Here is a 19,533-nt window from a genome sequence, read left to right as displayed (position 1 = left end):
ACATGACCTAGGATAACAGTGATTGTTGCTATTTTACACCACAAAGTTTGGGGTGGTTTGGTTGGCAGCAATAGGGAACTCAAACCTGTTCCTTGGTTGTTCTTCCTGAAGTTGAAATTTATTAACTTAATACATATTCATAAGATGCTTTCTCTGTGCCTTGCTAATCCTACCATGTTTCTCTCCTTTCCCTACTGCCAGTGGTTTTGTTCAGAGGCTTGAAGATGGAGTCAAGTTCTCAAAAGGAAACAAAACTGTTGCAAAGGTATAATAATGCTCCAGTTCCCATGGATTCCCCAGACTCAGACTTTCTCAGAGGCTCAGGAGCAAGTCTCCCACACCCTTGGATAACTCATCCCTGCTGAGGCATCGTGGCATCCATGATGGTGCTTTTCCAGCCAAGGACCCAAGAGAGCCTGAGCTGGGTTAGGTGAAAATGGCAGCAGCTCCAGAGTGCAGCAAGGGCTTTGGGTGAGGGTGTAGCTCTTAAGGCTTGAGGCTGCTCCAGGAAATGGCAAAATACTTAAGAGAAGGAAGAAGAGCAGGGGAATTTATGGCACCAGGAAGAGGAAGGGAAAGAGGAATAAGAAGCTTGTAGGAGGGAAAAACAAAAAAAAAGAAAGAAAGGGTATGGTAGTGTTATTGCAGTTTTAAGGCAAACACTTTGGCTCCCTGAGTCTCAACAGACTAGGCTCAGTCACCTGTCCCAATACTCCAATTAAAGACCAAGTAAAGAGATGATTAGGGCTGGAGGCATGGCTGAAATGTCAGAGCACCTGCCTAGTAAGTGTGAGGCCTTGATTCAAACCCTGTTACTCCCCTCGCAAAAAAAAAGAAAGAAAGAAAGAAAAAGAAAGAGATGAATAGTGGTGAAGGGTAGGGAGGAGATTTAATGAATGTGGCCACATTGGGAAGTACAGTTCAGTGACTCCAAGTCATCTGGCATGAACTTCCAGGTTACATAGGGAAATATTTATATTATGTTAGTCAAACTGGTCTGGTTGATCATTATCTCAGGATTGACCTGGCAGGGCTGTGTCAGGATAAGAAAGTCATTGTTGCTTGGGGGTGGGAGGCAGGTAGATTTGACTCTCATCACAAGATGTTTATCGATCAGGCCTGTCATTCCTGGAATCCAAGGCAACTACAAGGGAGAATGGCTCAAAGTAAAGGAGACAGAGTAGTAGTGGAGGCAGAGATACAGAGTTTTTATCCTGCTTTTAATTGCCCATTGGACATCTGCAGGCCCCAGTGAAGTGAGCACAAAGTGCTAGCCAAAGAGAAGACTTTAGGAATCAAGAAGAGCTAAAGTATGTAGAGCGTGCCCCATGTGCCAGGCACTGCTCCCACTTTAAGCAGGGCCCCACTCAATCTACTCAACATCCATGTGAAACAAGCCAGTGCTAGTATGTACACCCTGACTCTGCAGCTCGGTAAACACAGGTGAGTAACTGGCCAGAGTTGTAGAAGGGCTGAGAGTCAAGCCCCAGCATCCCAGAGTCTGTGTTCTCGTCTGTTAAACAATGTTTTTCTCATCACCTGAACTGGAAGACAAAAGAAAAGAGAGTGGAATAACCAGACAAGAGGTAGAAGAAGAACCCCAAAGTAAAAGAAGGAGAAAAACAAGTTGCAGAACAGAATACATGGTATGATAGTACAATGATTTAAGCAACAGGACATACACATTATTTATTTATTTTTGGTGGTACTGGGGTTTGAACTCAGGGTCTCACACTTGAGCCATTCTGTCAGCCCAGGACACACACATTTATTAGAGGGGAAAAAAGTGATTTTTTTTTCAGGCTCACTGTTTTGTCTGTTTGTTGTTACACTAAATTTTCAAAATATTATGTGTACCAAGGATAATAAGAAAGTTGCTGTCTGGGAAAGACAAGAAAAAAAAAAAATCCCTACTAAATTCTATAATACAAAATCCAACAGGTTTTGGGGACATTGTATCTAAAACCAGCTACGAGGACAGAGCCCAAAACCATTTGTGGGAACCTCCTCCCCTGTCTGTTCAGTGTGTGTGTGTAAGAATCAATGCCTCACAGATACTTAGAACAGGATATCCTGACTTAAACAGTGGGCATTGTGAGACCTACAGACAAGGGTCCCAACTACTTTTCCTGTTGCTTTAAATGAACTGTGTTCAAAAACAAGTTCCAGGTTTGGATTCTCTGGTGTCCTGAAAAAGATGGGTCTAAAAAACCTGATGTGAAGGGTGGACAGTGGGGCCCAGGGAACTGGCTCAGCACCATGGCTCAGTGGCCAGGTTATGACTTTGTCAGATCCTAGTGTTGACTTGTCCCTCAGTCTCCAGAATCCATGGTAGGGCACAGCTAGCTGTCTCCTGAGCCCTCACCAATGCTGCCATGCTGGGGGCTCTGAGTTTGTGCTCCTGGCTCTGTGACACTCTCTTCAGTCACAAGCTTAGTTCTGAGCTGTGTTCAGAGGCAGCTGAGGGACAGACTTTGAGTCTCTCAGGTCAACACGGGTCCTGGGGTGAGCACACTTAAGTAGGCACACTTTAATGCAAAGAGTTGCTATCGTTTCATAAATACCTGATGAGAGAAACATGGTCTGGGACAGGAGAGATTCTCTCAGTTTCTTCTGGGGGTGGGGTGGATATTAGGAAATCTGGTGTACCTTGGGACCCAAACTGCTCTCCTTGCTGTAAGAAACAGAAATCTAGAAGGATCTTCTCACTTGGTTATTCCATGGGAAAGGCCTTGAAAATATATCAGCTGAAGAGTTTGTGTTTTGCCGGGCACTGGTGGCTCTCCCCTAAAATCCTACCTACTTGGTTGGCTGAGATTGGGAGGATCTTGGTTTGAAGCCAGCTTGGGCAAAAAGTTTGCGACCCCCATCTCAGTGGAAAAAAAGCTGGGCATGGTGATTCATACCTGTCATCCCAGTAATAGTGGCAAGCTTAAAATGGGGTCATGGTTCAGGCCAGGACAAAAAGCAAGACCCTGGGCTGGCCAAGTGGCTCAAGTGCTAGAGCACCTGCCAGCAAGTGAGACCCTGAGTTCAAACCTCAGTGCCACCAAAAAAACAAATAAATAAAATAAAAACAACAACAACCAAAACCCCAAGACCCTATCTTCAAAATAACCAAAGCAAAAAGGCTGGAGGCGTGGCTCTCTAATACTTGAATAAATCATCTCTGCTTCATTGTTGTTTTTTTGGTTGGTCTTGGCAGCACTGGGGTTTGAACTCAGAGTCTCATGCTTGCTAGGCAACTGCTCTACCACCTGAGCCACTCCACCAGCTCTCTACTTTATTGTTAAACCTCACTTTCATATTGATCCACTGCTGAAACTTCTAAAGGCAGACAGAGATTTTTTCAGTCAGCTGGAGGGAACAGGACTCTCACACCCAAAAGGCCCAATCAAACCACTGACCAGGAAAACATAATGCTTAATTTTTCCTGGAAAATTTGGAAACACTGAAAACATGTTCTCATTTGGAAGGTGAAGAGTAGATCCAAGCCTTGTATTTTATATTTTTTGGTGCCAGAACCTGGAGCTCTAAGGTTTCTGTTTGCAGCAGACATGCTTTGTCCTACAGCATTTGGGCTCAGAACAAATGCCATTTCTCATCAGCATGGCCATGAGTCTAGCCTTTTTATTCTTTTCACAAAATAGTACCTTAGGGAGGGTACAATGTAGGGAGTGCAAATTAACCTTAGGATAAATGGCTTGAAGAAACAAAAACTGCTTGCAGAGGACCAGGCTGAAGTATCAAATGTCAGAGATCAATTTAATAAAACTAACTTTACTATTAAAAATACAAGGTGGTGCTGGGCGCTGGTGGCTTAGAGTGTAATCCTAGCTACTTGAGAGGACTGGGGTACCAGGCCAGATCAGGGAAATAGTTTTGGAGATCCCATCTCCAAAATAACCAGAATTATTGGACTGGAGGTATGACTCAAGTGGTAGAGTGCTGCTTTGCAAGAGCGAAGCCGTGAGTTCACATCCCAGTTCCACCAAAAAAACCCCAAATGAAAAAACAAAAGATGGTCCTTAGAAAAAATAAGCCTTTCTCACTCACTCTACATTTACAAACTTTCCACCTTGCAGGAAGAAAAGATGGGCTGGGGTTTGTGCATCTTCAGAGCAAAATGTACCTGGCACATGGAATGTGCTCAGACAGCCCTGGATGGGAGCAGCACTAGTGTCTAGCACGGCACCAGCCCCATCATGGATTTGGTGATTCTGATAGACACAGGGCTGCACCAGGCTCTGAGGGGACTTCTTTACTGTCACCTGCCCTCTTCTCAGAAAATCCGTCCCTGGTAGGACTTAGAGAAGCTAAAACCTCTCTCCCTACCTCTCCTGCAGTTCCATAAGGTAAGGAGTTAACAAACTCAAAGGCCAGGGACAGGGTAGGTGGCCCAGTCTTGCTAATTATGAGAAGCCTGGCTGCTTACCTGAGTGTACAAAGCAAGTGAACACATATTTTTCAATTTCTTAACAATTCATTAAGTAGCATAGAATTCTCTTCAATTGAAGGAACTTAAGATCATGGGCCTGAAGCTTTCTGGATAGCTTGTCTCTCCCATGTTGACTGTGCAGCACCAAAAATACCTTCTGCAGATATCCACGAGCCTACATCTTGTTTTTGTATAAACAGGAATTTTCATTTGAGTCATAATTAGTCTCCAGATAACTAACTCATGAGCCGGTGGCTAAAAGTTTCCTTTGTTATTCATCTTAGCTTCTGCTAAGGTTGAGTTTACAGAAAAGGGAGAAGAATCAATCCGGTTGGGGGAATATTACTATTTGAGAACTTCTTAAACCAGTTTAACTTGATTTTACTGCATATTTGAACCAGTTCAACTTGATTTTCACTGTAGTTTTGATTGGTCAAGATGAGAAGAGCCTTTAAGTAACTGTATCTTAATTTACTGAGTTAAAGAAGTTCTTTGATTTGTTACTTGGACCCTTAAACAGCTTGTGTTGCCCCAGCTCCTGCAACTTTCTCCATGAGCATTCCGTCATGGCTCAATAATTACTTGGGACCAGGATTGGGATCCAACCGAAGAAGACTGAATGACTGAGAATAAGCCAATTGGGCCAAATTTATTCTATGTGAGATGGAAAGAGGAGTCAACTTAAGCATAAAGCCAAAATGAGACCAGGCACAGAGAAAATGACCAAGGTGATTATAAACTTTGCTTCCAAAGTAAAAATAAAGTTGCATCTTTTAGTCAGGTAAAGGCCATCTGGCAGCCTCTGCAGTCCTTGAGGGGGGGAAATCTGCTCAAGGCCTTCAGTTGAGCTGTCTTTCCTCTCCATTCGAGTCATCCAAGGACCTTTTTTCTGGAAAGTCATCACACTAGGACAAATTCAGTTGTCAATGCTAGCAGGCACTTGCTCTGCTTGTCTTTTTGCTTGTAAGGCCTTCATTGGAAAACTGACTTTGTGATGTCATGCTGGAGTAAATCTATATCCGAGGATGCTAAAAGCGGAATGGCCAAGCCAATTTTGAATACAGTCTGCGCTAGGAACAGGACCTTCATTGGGATGATGGCCAAGAAGCCAGTCAGTTGTAGCAGTGGCTTGAAAGGTCACTGGCTCCCTTGCAAGAATGTTGGCAGCCTCAACATTTGCTACAAATTCCTCACATTAGACAATTGTTTTTTAATTTTTTTTCCACTGGGAAACCCAAGAATGTCTGTCTCTTTGTTTTTCACAGTACTGGAGTTTAAGCCATCAAGGCCTCACACTTGCTAGGCAGGTGCTCTACCACTTGGGCAGCTCCACCAGCCCAAGAAAGTCTCTGGCCTGAGTATTTCCAGTCTCGGCTGATCTCTTTTCTTGTAAGATGTTAGGAATGATGTCCTGCAGCACCTCATGTGAGTCAGAGGTCAGGATGCCTTCCAAGTTCTTTGCATTCAGCCACCAGCCTCCTTCCCGTGACTCAGTCCACACTCTGCAATGGCATATACAGTATGCCTAGAGAAATAACCTGAGGCTGAAACCCAAAAGTATCAGAATCAGGAGGGTCTCAGCCTGTCCAAATAGAGGAACTAACCACCCTAGCTTACCCAGGACAGAATGTCCACTGCTAAAAAATAATTGGCCATACTGTGTCCAGCTATTCTGCAGAGAAGAAACCAACAACGTTCAGTAGGCTCCTTTTGTCTGAGCTAATACAACTTGTCAATGGCAGATCTAGGATGGAATCCACATCTAAAACTGTTAGGGCTTAGTGTTCTTTCTATGCTGGTACTTTCTTTTATTCTCAGTGCATTGTATAGAATAGGTACTTAGGTTTCTGTTGTGTTGTTTTTGAATTCAAGGGACATGTTTTTCACAGATATAATCATTCCTAAGTAGCAATGGATCTTACCCATGGTAATTATGAATCAATGGTGAAATCAAGTCTCTGATTCTAGACTCTAGTACAAAATAGTGTGAATAAAGGGATGGCAAGCTTAGTGAGTAATAACAGAAGTGGTTAAGTAAACAGAATTGTATAAGATGAAGAGACCTCTGTGAGCTACACTGCAGTAGAGGACACAAAGAAATACGGGATGGGGTGTCAACACCAAAGAGAAGTAAGTATTATTTTCCTGTTCTCAGAGAAAAAGCATGGTAGAAAGAAAACCATGATAGTTCTTCTGATGACGAAGAAAAGTACCTATGGAGTTACTCTCCCACCCCCAATGTGATAATGACCATATAATAACGAATAGCGTCACCTGACATTCATGGTCATATGTTTTTCAAGGTCTTCAAAAGAACCTAACTCCCAGTAATACTCTTTGTCTTTTAGATCTGAGATTTGCCCTGTTTTCCTTATCAGTTTTCTCCCTGGATACTGAAATTTTGTAAAGTGGCACAAATTCTTGCTGAGGAATTTTGTCATTAGTCTGTTATGCACAGACTTGACATATACTGCTGTATTCTCTTTTCACCTGTGAGAGGCACTGGTGTTACGTGTGTGAGGAACAGGCAAAGCATTTGAATGTAACTTGCTGAGGATTAAAATGACTGTTGCAAACAAGGATCCAGGAACAGACTTTTTATAGTGACTATCTTCAGCAGCAAGCTTTGTGAGGTATTAGCCCTTGACACTTGATTTCCTTTATTTGGGACAGAGGCCAAGGACGTGGTATTTGGAAAGGGAGTGGCATAAACAAAATGGAAGTGACTAAGGTGTTTTGACAGTCATTAAGATGGGTGTTACTTCCCAAATTTAAGTCAGCTACATACTTCTCTATTCCACCACACCTTTTCCTGCTGGTGACCAGAAATAGGTTACCTATTGTTCTGACTGATCCCTAAAAATGCAGGTGAACAGAGGCCGAGTTGACCTCCTTTGCAAATTCCTGTTCTGGTGGTAATCAGCAAGCTCACTGAAGGCAGGTCACGTGCTCTCACAGCTGGTCTGTCTATACTGGAGCTAGACTGGGAGCAGATGTCAGGATGATATTCAAAGAATGGATTTGTGGGGCTGGGGGCATGGCTCAAGCAGTAGAGTGCATGTATAGCAAGCATGAGGGCTTGAGTTCAAACACCAGTACCGCAAAAAACAAAACAAAAGAATGGACTTGTGGCCAACTTCAGAAGCAAGTAGGGGCTGGGGTGTACAATAGCAATGTACTATCACACAGTGCTGAAGGCTAAAAGTTCAAAGTGAAGGTGTTGGCAGCGCCCGCCTCCCTCTGGGGGAGGATCCTGACTTGCTTTTTCCAGTTCCCTGGTGTTTCTTGTTTTGCACAGCCTAACTCCAGTTTCTGCCCCACCTTCACATAGCCACCTTTTTTTTTGTGTGTGTGATACTGGTGTTTGAACTCAGGGTCTTGCGCTTGCTAGGCAGGCGATGTACCACTTGAGCCACTCCCCCAGCTCCACATGTGCTTCCTGTCTCTCTGTCTTCACATAGTGATCTTGTCTTACAGGGTCTTTGAGTCAGATTGGATTTAAGGGCCCACTGTCCTCTAGAATGCTGTCATCTTAAATTAATTATGTACATCTCCAACAACCTTCTCAAGTAAGATCACATTCTGAGTTATTAGGGGTTAACACTTCAACCCATCTCTTTGGGAGATATAAGTCAGCCCATAACAAGCTCATACACCACAATGTCATCCTTTTAAAGTGTACAATTCAGCTTTGCAGCACCCTACTGTGAGAATGAAGACCGTTTTCAGCATATTGTTGCCATTCCAGAAAATGTCCGTAACACTCATTGCAAAGGGCCCCAGAGGAATCCTGCAGAGGGAGCGCCAATGGAGGACTCAGTGCCCTTGGAATGAAAGAGGCTGTCTTAACAAATAGTGGGAAAATAGAAAGGAACTGGCTGCAGCTCACACTGTCTGTAGTGATTTCAGAACATGATTAAGAGTGTCAACACTGGGCTTCTGCGATAGGATGGGGGCGTGTGTATGCCACTTCCCCAACGTTGACATTCAGGAGAATGGGTCCCTTGCTTTATTTATTTATTATTTATTTTTGTGGTGCTGGGGATTGAACTCAGGGCTTTGCACATACCACTGAGCTCCATTGCAGCCTTGGGCTTCTTGTTGAAATCCGAAATTTCTTGGGTGAAAAATCCATCCACAGGGTTTGGATGAGGTCAGGTGTTGCTTGGGTAGCATTTCAAATCGAGAAAGATGAATTCATCCTTGAAGGGAATAACATTGAACTTGTTTCAAATTCATCTGCTTTGATTCAGCAAGCCACAACAGTTATAAATAAGGATACATTTTGAAATGATGTCTGCCTGTGAAAAAGGAACAATTGGCAGGCTGATGAGTAAGATCTAAGAGTGTCCAGCTACAGAAACAAGATCCCAGATTAGAAGACCAACTTGTGACAGTTTAATGGAGCAATAAAAGATCACCAGTAAAAAATAAGTGTACTATTCAGTGGTTTTTATTATATTCACAAGATTGGGCAACATCACATCTCATCCAGAACATTTTCTTCATTCCCAAAAGAAACCCCGTATCTATTAGTTATCCCCTACACCCCCACCCCCCGCCATTCCCATCAACCCCTGGCAACCACCAATGTACTCTGTATGGATTTGTCCATTCACAGGCATTTCATGTCAGTTGAATCATAAAAGAAGCCTTTAATGTCTGGCTTCTTTTACTTACCATGTATCTTCAAGGTTCATGCATAGTGGAATGTACCAGTACTGAATAACAGGATGACTAAATGAGTCCACTCTGGCAATGACACATTTTCTTTTTCTTTTCATTTTTGGTGATGCTGGGGTTTGAACTCAGGGCCTTGGGCGTGCTATCTCTATCACTTGAGTCACACTCATCACTGTATGAACACTTGAGTTGTTTCCACTGTTTTGGCAGCTATGAATAATGCTACTGTAAATATGCACATGCAAGTTTTTCTGTGGATGCTTTCAATTTTTTTGTACCTAGGAATGGAATTACTGAATCATATCATAATTATGTTTAACATTGAGAAACTGTTTTGCAAAACAGCTGCACAATTAAATTCCTACCAACAACGAACAATGTACGAAGGTTCTAATCGCTATACATCCTCCCAACACTTGTAAATGTCTTTTTGATCCCAGCCATCCCAGGGGATGAGAAAAGATGTTTCCCTTGTAGGTTTGCATTTCCCTAGTAACTGGTGATAATAGGCATCTTTTCATTTGTTTAGATCATTTGCTTATCTTTAAAAGTATTCTACCGCTTGAGCCACACTTCTAGTCCATGTTTTGCTCTGGTTATTTTGGAGATGGGGTCTTCCTAACTTTGCCCGTGCTGGCCTCAAAACTCAATCCTCCCTATCCCAGCCTCCCAAGTAGCTAGGATTATAGGTGTGAGCCTGGCTCTTGTTATCTTTTTTAAAAAGAAATTTACTCTTTTGATTTTGTCCTTTGAAGCACAGAAGCTTTGAGTCCAATTTATCTATTTTTTCTTTTGTCACATCTAAAGTCATAGATTCACATCTGTTTTTTTCAATTAGGTTTATAATTTAAACTTACACTTGTAGGTGGCTGATTGTGAGTTAATTTTTGCATATAGTAAGGTAAGGGTCCAACATTTTTGTTTCCATGTGGCTATCCAAGTTTCCCAGCATGTAACTGAATTCTTTTTTGGGGGGCAGGAGTGCTATTGGGGCTTAAATTTAGGGCTGTGTGCTTGCTAGGCACTCTACCACTTGAGCCATGCCCCCAGCCCCTGAATTCTTGATAAAAGCTCTGTTGAAATCTGCTCAAGCAAATTAAATGATGTCAGTGATGAATTAAAAACTAGTGTTAGGTTCATTGCAATGGAAGTTTGGAATTGAGGAATCAGATCATTGTAGTGGGACTGGATGATGCACCCACAAAAGATATATCCATGTCCCTGAATGTGTGAGCATGTATTTTGGTTTTTTTCTGATTTTATTTTGAAGAAAAAAAAAAGTACATTGAAGATTTAACTAAATTAAAGAGTTTGAGATCATCACAGATGACCCAAGTGGGCTCTAAATCCAATAAAAAGTGTCCTTACAAGACAAGGAGAAAATGACCCAAACATTGTATGCATATATGAATAAAAGAAAAAAAAAGACAAGGAGAGATAGAAGGAGATGGTCCTATGACGATGGAGACAGACTGGGATATGCAGTCACAGCACCAGCGCACTAGAAGCTAGATGAGGCAAGGGAGCATAGTTCTGTACAGCTTTTGGAAGGAGTATGGCTCTTGATTTCAGACTTCTGGACTCCAGAACCAAGAAAATAAAATTTTGACTGTTTTCAGCCAGAAGTTGTATGGTAGTTTGTTTCAGTAGACCTAGGACATTGAGTATGAAACACACTCAATGAGATATGCTACACAGGTTTCCAAGTAAGAACACTGGACATACCCAGTCTTTTCAAATAGAATAAGTTGTCCTAAATGGCTTAGGGACAAGGTCTAGGGTGGTTCTGGAAGTTCCCACACTATGCTAAGAATATAAATCAAATGACTACAGAATCATTTTCATCTTACATAAAAATATATTATTTCTTAAATACAATACTGAGAAATCAGAATGGTCAATGAAGAGAAAACACAGGCATTGAAAAGTATGAGTAATAGCCATGAAAGAACGAAATCTTGTCATTTGCAAGGAAATGGAACTGGAAAACATCATCTTAAGTGAAGTTAGTCAGGCTCAGAAGGCCAAAAATCATATGTTCTCCTTCATATGTGGATTATAATCCTAAAACAAATGCAGTAATATTATTGGACATGGGTCACACACTAAGGGGAGAATACATACAGGAGGAATAGGGAAAGGTAGGAAACCCAAAACTGGAAAGTGTTTGATGTGACCACTGCAGAGGAGCAAATATAGTAACCTTAAAATGACAGAGGTCAATATGGGAAGGTGACCGGGAAGTAGTGAAGAGGTCAGGTAGAGATGAGCCAATTCGAGTTGTAACACACTTGTGCAAGGAAGCAATGCTAGGAATCTCTCTGTATAGCTATCCTTAACTAGCAAAAACGCTTTGTTTTTCTTATTATGCTTATGTCTTCTCTTCAACAAAATTAGAGCTAAGGGCAGAACAGGTTCTGCCTAGAAGTGAGGGGGTGGGGGGGGAGAGGGAGGGGGCTGAGGGCAGGGGAGAGAAATGGCCCAAACAATATATGCACATGTGAATAAATGAATTAAGGAAAAAGTATGAGTAAATGATGGCCAACGATACAGCTAACTGGAGAGTAGGAAACGCACGGAGTGACCACTTCTCATTTGATGTTGACTCAAAATGTCTGCTGACCACTGAAACAAAAGCATTCCCTTAACTTAGAAAATCTGTTTTTATGAAGCTTTTGTGTTTAAACAAAGGCCTAGAATGCTGTGTCTAGCACTCAACACTACAAGAGAGGAAAGGCTGTGGTTGGTGCACTCTGGCGATTCAAGGAGTGGTGAGCACTCTGCTGCTCCAGCATTTGATTATAAAATAAAGGCCCATGCTTCTTTAATGAAGACCAGAAACAAGTAATCGGCAGAGAGACACTGGCATTCAGAGGCCTCACTGTTAAGAGAGTCTCTGTTTTGGCTGCATATACATGTTTGCTTCTGAGGCCACTTGAACTTCCAGTTGTACAATGGCACTAACAAAACTGCTTTTGCTCTATCACTGGCATACTTTTTTTGGTGGACTGGAGTTTGAACTCAGGGCTTTGTGCTTGCAAAACAAGTGCTTTACTGTTGGAGCCATACCTCCTCCAGTCCATTTTGTTCTGGTTATTTTGGAGATGGGGTCTCTAGAACTTATTTACTCAGGCTGGCCTCGAATCTTGATCCTCCCAATCTCACCTCCCAAGCAGCAGACCTGACCCACCAGCAACTGGCTGCAGTCTATTTCTGATAAATGGGTTTGTGTGTATCTCTCTATAAAATTTCTGCTTATAACTTTTTTTTAAAGTTATTTTATTTTCTTAGAAAAAAAGATTAAATTTGCTCTCATTAAGATCAAATTTGATCTCAGTGTCAATACCAGTCTGTCTATCTGTGGCATGGGAGATTGAACCTACATCTCATGCATGCCAGGCCAGCACTGTACACTCCATTCATAGCCCCAATATCAGTTTCTGACTGGTAGCAATGCCTCTTATTTTTTATTTTTTTTAAAAAAGATACTTGGCTGGGTGCTCGTGGCTCACGCCTGTAACCCTAACTACTCAGGACGCAGAGATCAGGAGGATCGTAGTTTGAAGCCAGCCCATGAAAATAGTCTGAGACCCTATCTCAAAAACCCATTACAAAAAAAGCACTGGCAGAGTGGGTCAAGTGGTAGGGCAACCACAAATGGCAGAGTTCAAACCCCAGAACCATGCAAAGAAAAAAAAAAAACAAAAAGACACTGTGTAATTAAAGAGTAGTATGTGAGGCACATTCTTCTAAGAATCAATAGGAATTTTTCCTAAGTAGCCTGTGGAATCACCGTTTTATAATCCCACAAGGAGATTGTGTAGGAGTACTAAACGAACGTAATTAAGGGCAGCAGCATCTTTGGATTTACATATCTGGGATTGTATTTGTAGTCTGCACTGGATATATTCTAGCATTTCCTCAAAGCTAAAAAGCCCAAACACTAGCTAAACTGACTGGTAAAAAGTTAAGAAGTCATCGTGGGCACATTGCTGTCGGTCTGCTCACCCACAGTTGATAACTATGTAACTAGCGAACACTGAGATAAATTTCTCCTGATAAATTGAGTCTTGCAAGGATTAGCAAGTTATTTGTAAAGCGGAAAGTATATTCAATTGATGGAGAAGACAGCATTATAGCTCTGAATATTAATGAGGCTTTGGTAAGACACACAGACAGATGAAGCTGTAGGACTGAGACCAATGCAAGGTAATGCAACCAGTAAGCAGTCAGAAACAATTCAACATTTTATAGTTTTTTGGAGACTCAGGTTAATTCATATATTGTCAATTTTGTGTTAACATTTTCATAGTTTATTAGTTTGAGGACTCAATTTCTTCTCTTATGCATATCTAATAGTATAATAAAAGAACAAAAGGAATTCTCTTCAAAATTGTGACAAGACTCTTGGGTTATGCATTTATTCCACCAAGTGCTATTCTCTAAGCATGCATCATATGAACTCTTTCCACGAAGGTATCTTAGAAACCCCAGTTTTATTCCTTGGGCTCTCACAGAAACTTGTACCACCTTTTTTTTTTTTTTTAAATGGCACTGGGGCTTGAACTCAGGGCTTCACGCTTGCTATGCTAGGCAGGCTCTCTACCACTTGAGCCACTCCACCAGCCTGACTGTACTTTTTTTTTTTTTTTTTTGCAGTACTGGGGTTTGAACTCAGGGTCTATACCTTCAGCCATTCCACTAGCCCTTTTTTTTGTGATGGGTTTTTTCAAGATAGGGTCTCAAGAACTATTTGCCCGGGCTGACTTTGAACTGTGGTCCTCCTGAGTAGCTAGGACTACAGGCATGAGCCACTGGCACGCACCCTTGTACCACTTTTATAGCAACTTTTTTTGGTATCTTTTTAAAGTGCTTAGGACTGGAGGTATGGCTCAAGCAGTACAGCATCTGCTTTGCAAACTCAAACCCTGAGTTCAAATTCCAGTCCCCCTGTTCCACACAAAAAGTTTAATGTCTTTATGTTCTCTCTCCCTCCCTCCCTCCCTCCCTCCTTTTTTTTTTGTTGCCAGCAGGGTTTGAATTTGGGGTCTCATACTTGCCAGCTAGGCGCTTTACCACTTGAGCATGCCTCCTGCCCAGTGTTCCCTTTAAATCGATGGTAAAGTTTACTTTATAGAAGTAACATTTCTCTTAGTAGAAATCTGCTATATCGAACGTTAAGCCTTTCCATGAAGCTTTTAAGAAGTGGACTAAATAAAATGAGTCAACTGGAATCTTTGCCTATAGTTTCTTCCCTTGGTGGTATGTGTGTGGGGGAAGCTCAAGACAAATACTGCATTAGTCAGTTATCCATAGCTGTAACAAAACACTTGAGAAAAACAAGCTAAAGGAGGAAAGATTTATTTTGGCTCATGGTTTCCATTCATGGTCACTTGGCTTCATTGATTTAGGCCCACAGCAAGGCAAACCATCATGGCAGGAAGTAGATGGAAGAGCAAAGCTGTTTGGTCTCATGGCAGCCAGGAAAGGGTGGGATGGAGACAGGAGAAAGGAGAGAGTCTTGGAGAGACACCCTTCAAAGGTATACCCCAGGGCTGGAGGAGTGGCTCAAGTGAAAGAATATCTGCCTACCAAGTATAAGGCCCAAGTTCAAACCCCAGTGCTGCAAAAAACAAACAACCAAACAAAAAACCAACATACCCTAGTAACCTGCTTCCTCCAAGTAGGTAGGTACCACTTTCTAATAACCCATTTAGCTATGGGTTATTAGCACTCCTCAGAATCCAATAAACTCTCAATAGTGCCACCAGCTAGGAACCAAATTTTCAAAACATAAGCCTTCATGGGGGGAACAAAGAGTACACCACTGATTATTTTATTCAACTTGCTAATCAATGTATTTAATTTGTAAAGAGTTACCAAGCTAATTAACATTCAACTGCCTTATTACAAGTGTGGCTCATTAAAAATAAAACTGATATAAAGAACTTTTAATGTATTTTTCAGCTTTTATGATTCAGTTAGGAAACTCCTCCTTCCAGATATTTTACCAAATAATCTGTTCTCACAGCAACTTTTTCCTACAATATTAGTAAAAATCTTTTGGTTGCAATTTAGAGAAATGTAACTGAAAACACCTTCCACAAGGAATGAGGAAGGCCCCAGAGGGGAGCCTGCAGCAGTGAAAACAGCCTTACTCTCATGGAATCAGGAGCTCAAGAGCCCTTGTTCTGCCTCCAATGTGCTTGGTAGGATTAGAAAGATGGATTCATATCTCAGCTGTTACTACTTCACTTCCTTATCAGTAAGATAATGCTTAATAATTCAGTGTTATTAAATAGGATAATACATTTAGGAGAGGTTGCATACTGCCTAACTCAAAGTTCCCAATTTCAAGACAATATTTTTTCATAACTACTGGCTTCACATAGCACTTTTAGCCCTAATAATTCAGGACATTATGCACTAAATGGTGAGTAGAAATCTGAATGTTAAGAACTAAATGAAACAATTAAAACAGATAAAACAATTAGAAAAATAGAGTCAAACTAATAAATTATACATTAGAGAACAACTTGGTCCAGTATTTGCCTTGGTAAAGGATTACATTTCTGAGTCCATCTATCCTACACCAAAACAGCTCAATAGCTACTAAGCACTTAATTGATGCTACAGAGGTGAGGTCACAGGAGATAAAGTCTCTCCCTTGAGGAAACAGTCCTAAAAGGGCTAAGAGGATATAAAATACAACATGATGTTTCACGTACTGGGAATGTATTAAGTCCTAAGTTTGGAAAACAGATGAGAAAGCAGCTAAATCTGGTTTAAGAGACAGTAAGAAGTCTTAAGGAGTAACCAAGGGGAAATGACATACATGCCAGGACTGAAAGGATTGGGAGTCCACCAGACAAAACAAGGGAGAAAAAAGGGCACTCAGGTGAAGGCAACATAAATAATACACACTCAAATCCTACAGACACTTAGGAAAATAGAACTGATTTTCTGGAATGTTTCAATCCTATTTTTCCTGGGTGAAATAATTTAAAATACAAGAAAGATAAAGAAAATTAGCTTTATTTATGTAATTTAGAAAAATTGATCGTAGTGTTAGAATTTGTCAAATGTTTTCCATTCTGAACAATTTACAAGAGTATTTATATACAAACATAATAAAATAGAGTACATTACATTGCTCTTTCTTGAATCAAAGTTCTCAGTTCTAAACATGCTGCTGTCACTTCAGTCTAATTTTTTAACAGGGAAATGCTTTTTTTTTTTTTTGACATAATGCTTGATTCACATGATACAACACTGAAGTAGAAGGAGAATTAATGATCATGAACAGAGTTAAAAATATTATTTAACCAATGACTTTAGCAATAGATTTTTCAATATTAAAATATGTTGCATTTAAAAAAAATTTGTATTCAATGATGAGCTACATTTGTTGTAATAAATTTGGCATTCATACAAACCCAAAGTTGATCTAAAAACAATACAGATATGAATCTATATTAAACTCATCAATATGTTTGCCACAAATGAAAATGAACAAAACTGTTAGCAACAGAGGTAACAGAAAATCCACTTGAGAAAGGGTAAAATCGAGATGCTCTTTTTCTATTTAAAATGAATAAAACTTGCATTTTGTGAACATAATATAAGTTGAAAGATAGTGAAAAGTCACGATACAGGCAGACACCAAATCTTAAGTCACTCTGTAGGAATGAAACTAATTTGTACTTTCATTTATTGGATAATTCTAATTATCCAATAAATAGCTTTCCAAAATAGCTTCCCAATCATTTATTTGGTTTGAGAAATCCAAGAAAGTTTAATCCTATCATTAAGGCAGAATTTTAAATTAGCAACTGGGATACAATAAAAGTGCAGATAATTTATACTAGAGTAAAATCTGGATTTCTCACAGAAAGTATACCACGTGTACATGGATTGTTATAAGAAATCCATTTCATGTTTTAAGCAGTGAATTATTTAGCAAATTTAGTTCTTTAGCACTTTATTGAAATTCCTGGCAAGAATTCTGACAGCTTTATGGTCTTATTAAAATAGAAAAAAAATGTTAAGTTTGCAAAGTCGCAGCTATTTAAGCTAAAACAATCAAGTAGACCTCCAAGTGCAGTTGTGTCTAAAATTTCACTTTTGTCCTCAAAGACAAGGAAATGATCAAGTATTAGATTAAGGTGCTTACTATTCCAAAAAAAATAAATCAGAGGAAATTGGTCTTTAATTGGATAAGTGAATTCTTTCCAGGATTCATACTATGCTTAGATGATGGCAACTTGACTTTGACACTTTCCTGATTGCCCTTTACAGCAGCCTCGAGGCGGGCTTTCAGGGATGGAGAAGAAGTCATTACATTTTTAAAAACTGATGAATACTGAGGTCCAATCTGCATGAGATTTTGCAAAGCAAAGTCATGTAAATTTCTCATTATTGAACTTGCTGATCCCAGAGCATTCTCATCCAAAAGGAAGGAAATGAGGATGGGCAGAAGACAGGACACCAGCTGAGAGCCTAGTAAGTAAACAAAGGATGTAAGTTCACCAACATAACCATTCTTCATGCAAGACTGCAAAATGTTACTTGTGTACACATTTTCCCTTACAGAGAAAACAATTCTTCTAATCTTTTCTCGCAAATTAATACCAACTAATATAAATATCTTGGATTTATATATAAATATATTTATATTTCTGCCTTTTTTTTTTTTTTTTTTTTTGAGATAAGGTTTTGCTATGTTGCCCAGGCTGGCCTGAAACACTGCCTCACCTCTAGAGCAGCTGGATTTATAGGTGCACACCACAGTGTCAATCAATACCTGTCTTTAAATGAATGTGAAACACACATGTAATGTGACTAAGTTAATGTTTTACAATTTAAATAACTTGAATTCTGACTTTTGAGAGGCCCTGAGATAGTACAAATTTAGAGCTGACACTTACGATGCCGTTCTTCAGCAACAGTAACCAGCGCTTCCAGGATCTTTATGCCTTCTTGAAAGAGCTGAAGCTCAGTTGTGTCTTCAGGTTTTCTCTCATCTATTTCCTGCAGTTTTTCCACAATGGAAGATGCTAAAGAGTAAATGTATGGGTAGGAAACAGCTGGATTTGGATACTGAAAAATGGAATGTAGGAGCTGATAGGTCTTGATTTGTACCTAGTCAGGTAAGACACAAGAATAAACTGTAAATTAAAAGAAAGTCCCTAAAACAAATATCCCTTATGACTATTTTAAAAAAATTTTTCTTTTTCTTTCTTTCTTCTTTTAATGGTACTGGGGCTTGAACTCAGGATCTACACCTTGAGCCATTCCACCAGCCCTTTTTTTGTGAAGAGTTTTTTTGAGATAGGGCTTTGAACTGTGATCTTCCTGATTTCTGCCTTCTGAGTAGCTAGATTATAGGCGTGATCCACCGGCGCTGGGTTTTTGGGTTTTTTTTGTTTTTTTCCTTCTTTTTTTTGGTAGGACTGTGGTTTTGCACTCAGGGTTTTGCATTTGCAAAGCAAGCGCTCTACCACTTGAACCACACCTCCCAGCCATCTTGCTCTGGTTATTTTGGAGACAGGGGGGTCTCACAAACTATTTGCCCAGGCTAGCAATCCAGTGATCCTTCCAATCTCAACCTCATAAGTAGTTAAGATTACAGTTGTGAGCCACCAGCACCAGTTAAAGTTGCAAATGTATTTAAATTTATTTCTAGCTTATTTTTAATTATGGAAGTCTAAGTACCAACAGGTATTCAAACTTAAATGCTAATGGTAGGTGTGTACTAGAAACTGCCTTTGCTAAAAAGTACTGACCCCTTACTTGGACATAGAAATTAAAAGCAGGAGAAGAGCCTGGCTCTTCTGTCTCCATTTTTTTGTCTGTCTTTGCTCTGAGCCATTCACCTTGCAGTCATCTTGGAATACAAGAAGGACAGGACTTATTGATAACATCTTTACAAGGAGCTAAAACTAACCCTGGAGAAAGGATCAGCAGAGTCTTACAGGACAGACCATCTCTCACATGAGGACAATGATCTAACCTATAATGCTGAAGCTGCACCCTGGAGCAAAAGTAATCAATCGTCTCATGGGAACCAGATTGCTCCCCTCAAGTGATGACAGTGAAAACTTCTCTGGAACCCCTGGGAGAACCAGAACTGAGATAATGAGCAATTAGGCATACTGTGACTGGGACTGTTTAACCTCTTAGCCAGCACCCTAATTCTTTCTCTGTTGAAACCTAAAGCTCATGCCTATACTGAGGATGAGCTGGAGTACATACTTCACCACTTTCTGCTGCATGCCTGGGCTGCATAATAAACAACTTCCTTTCACCATATTCATCTCTTTGTTTGGTGTGCTGGGACAGGTGGCCAGACCCAGCCTCTGGAGTTGGGCTTGTGGACAAAAACTCTGATTTCAGTTGTGACAGTTCAGAGT

The 19,533-nt window shown here is 40.5% G+C and overlaps 1 protein-coding gene across 7 annotated transcripts in view; it reads right to left on the bottom strand.

Annotated features, from left to right (window-relative positions):
* Positions 1-16,140: 16,140 nt before the first annotated feature.
* Positions 16,141-19,533, bottom strand: part of Heatr5a (HEAT repeat containing 5A) — a 111,147-nt gene continuing 107,754 nt past the window's right edge. For all 7 annotated transcript variants that reach the window (XM_074068204.1, XM_074068209.1, XM_074068207.1 and 4 more), the window contains 2 exons: positions 18,049-18,262; positions 16,141-17,620 (listed from right to left, as the gene is read on the bottom strand). In XM_074068204.1, the coding sequence (XP_073924305.1) occupies positions 17,313-17,620; positions 18,049-18,262 (522 nt within the window). In that variant the 3' untranslated portion in view covers positions 16,141-17,312. The remainder of the gene's footprint in view (positions 17,621-18,048; positions 18,263-19,533) is intronic.

This window comes from Castor canadensis, chromosome 3 (genome assembly GCF_047511655.1).
Source record: "Castor canadensis chromosome 3, mCasCan1.hap1v2, whole genome shotgun sequence".
NCBI lineage: Eukaryota > Metazoa > Chordata > Mammalia > Rodentia > Castoridae > Castor > Castor canadensis.
Note: the sequence above shows the minus strand (reverse complement) of the source record. Positions and strands in the feature narration are given on the sequence as shown.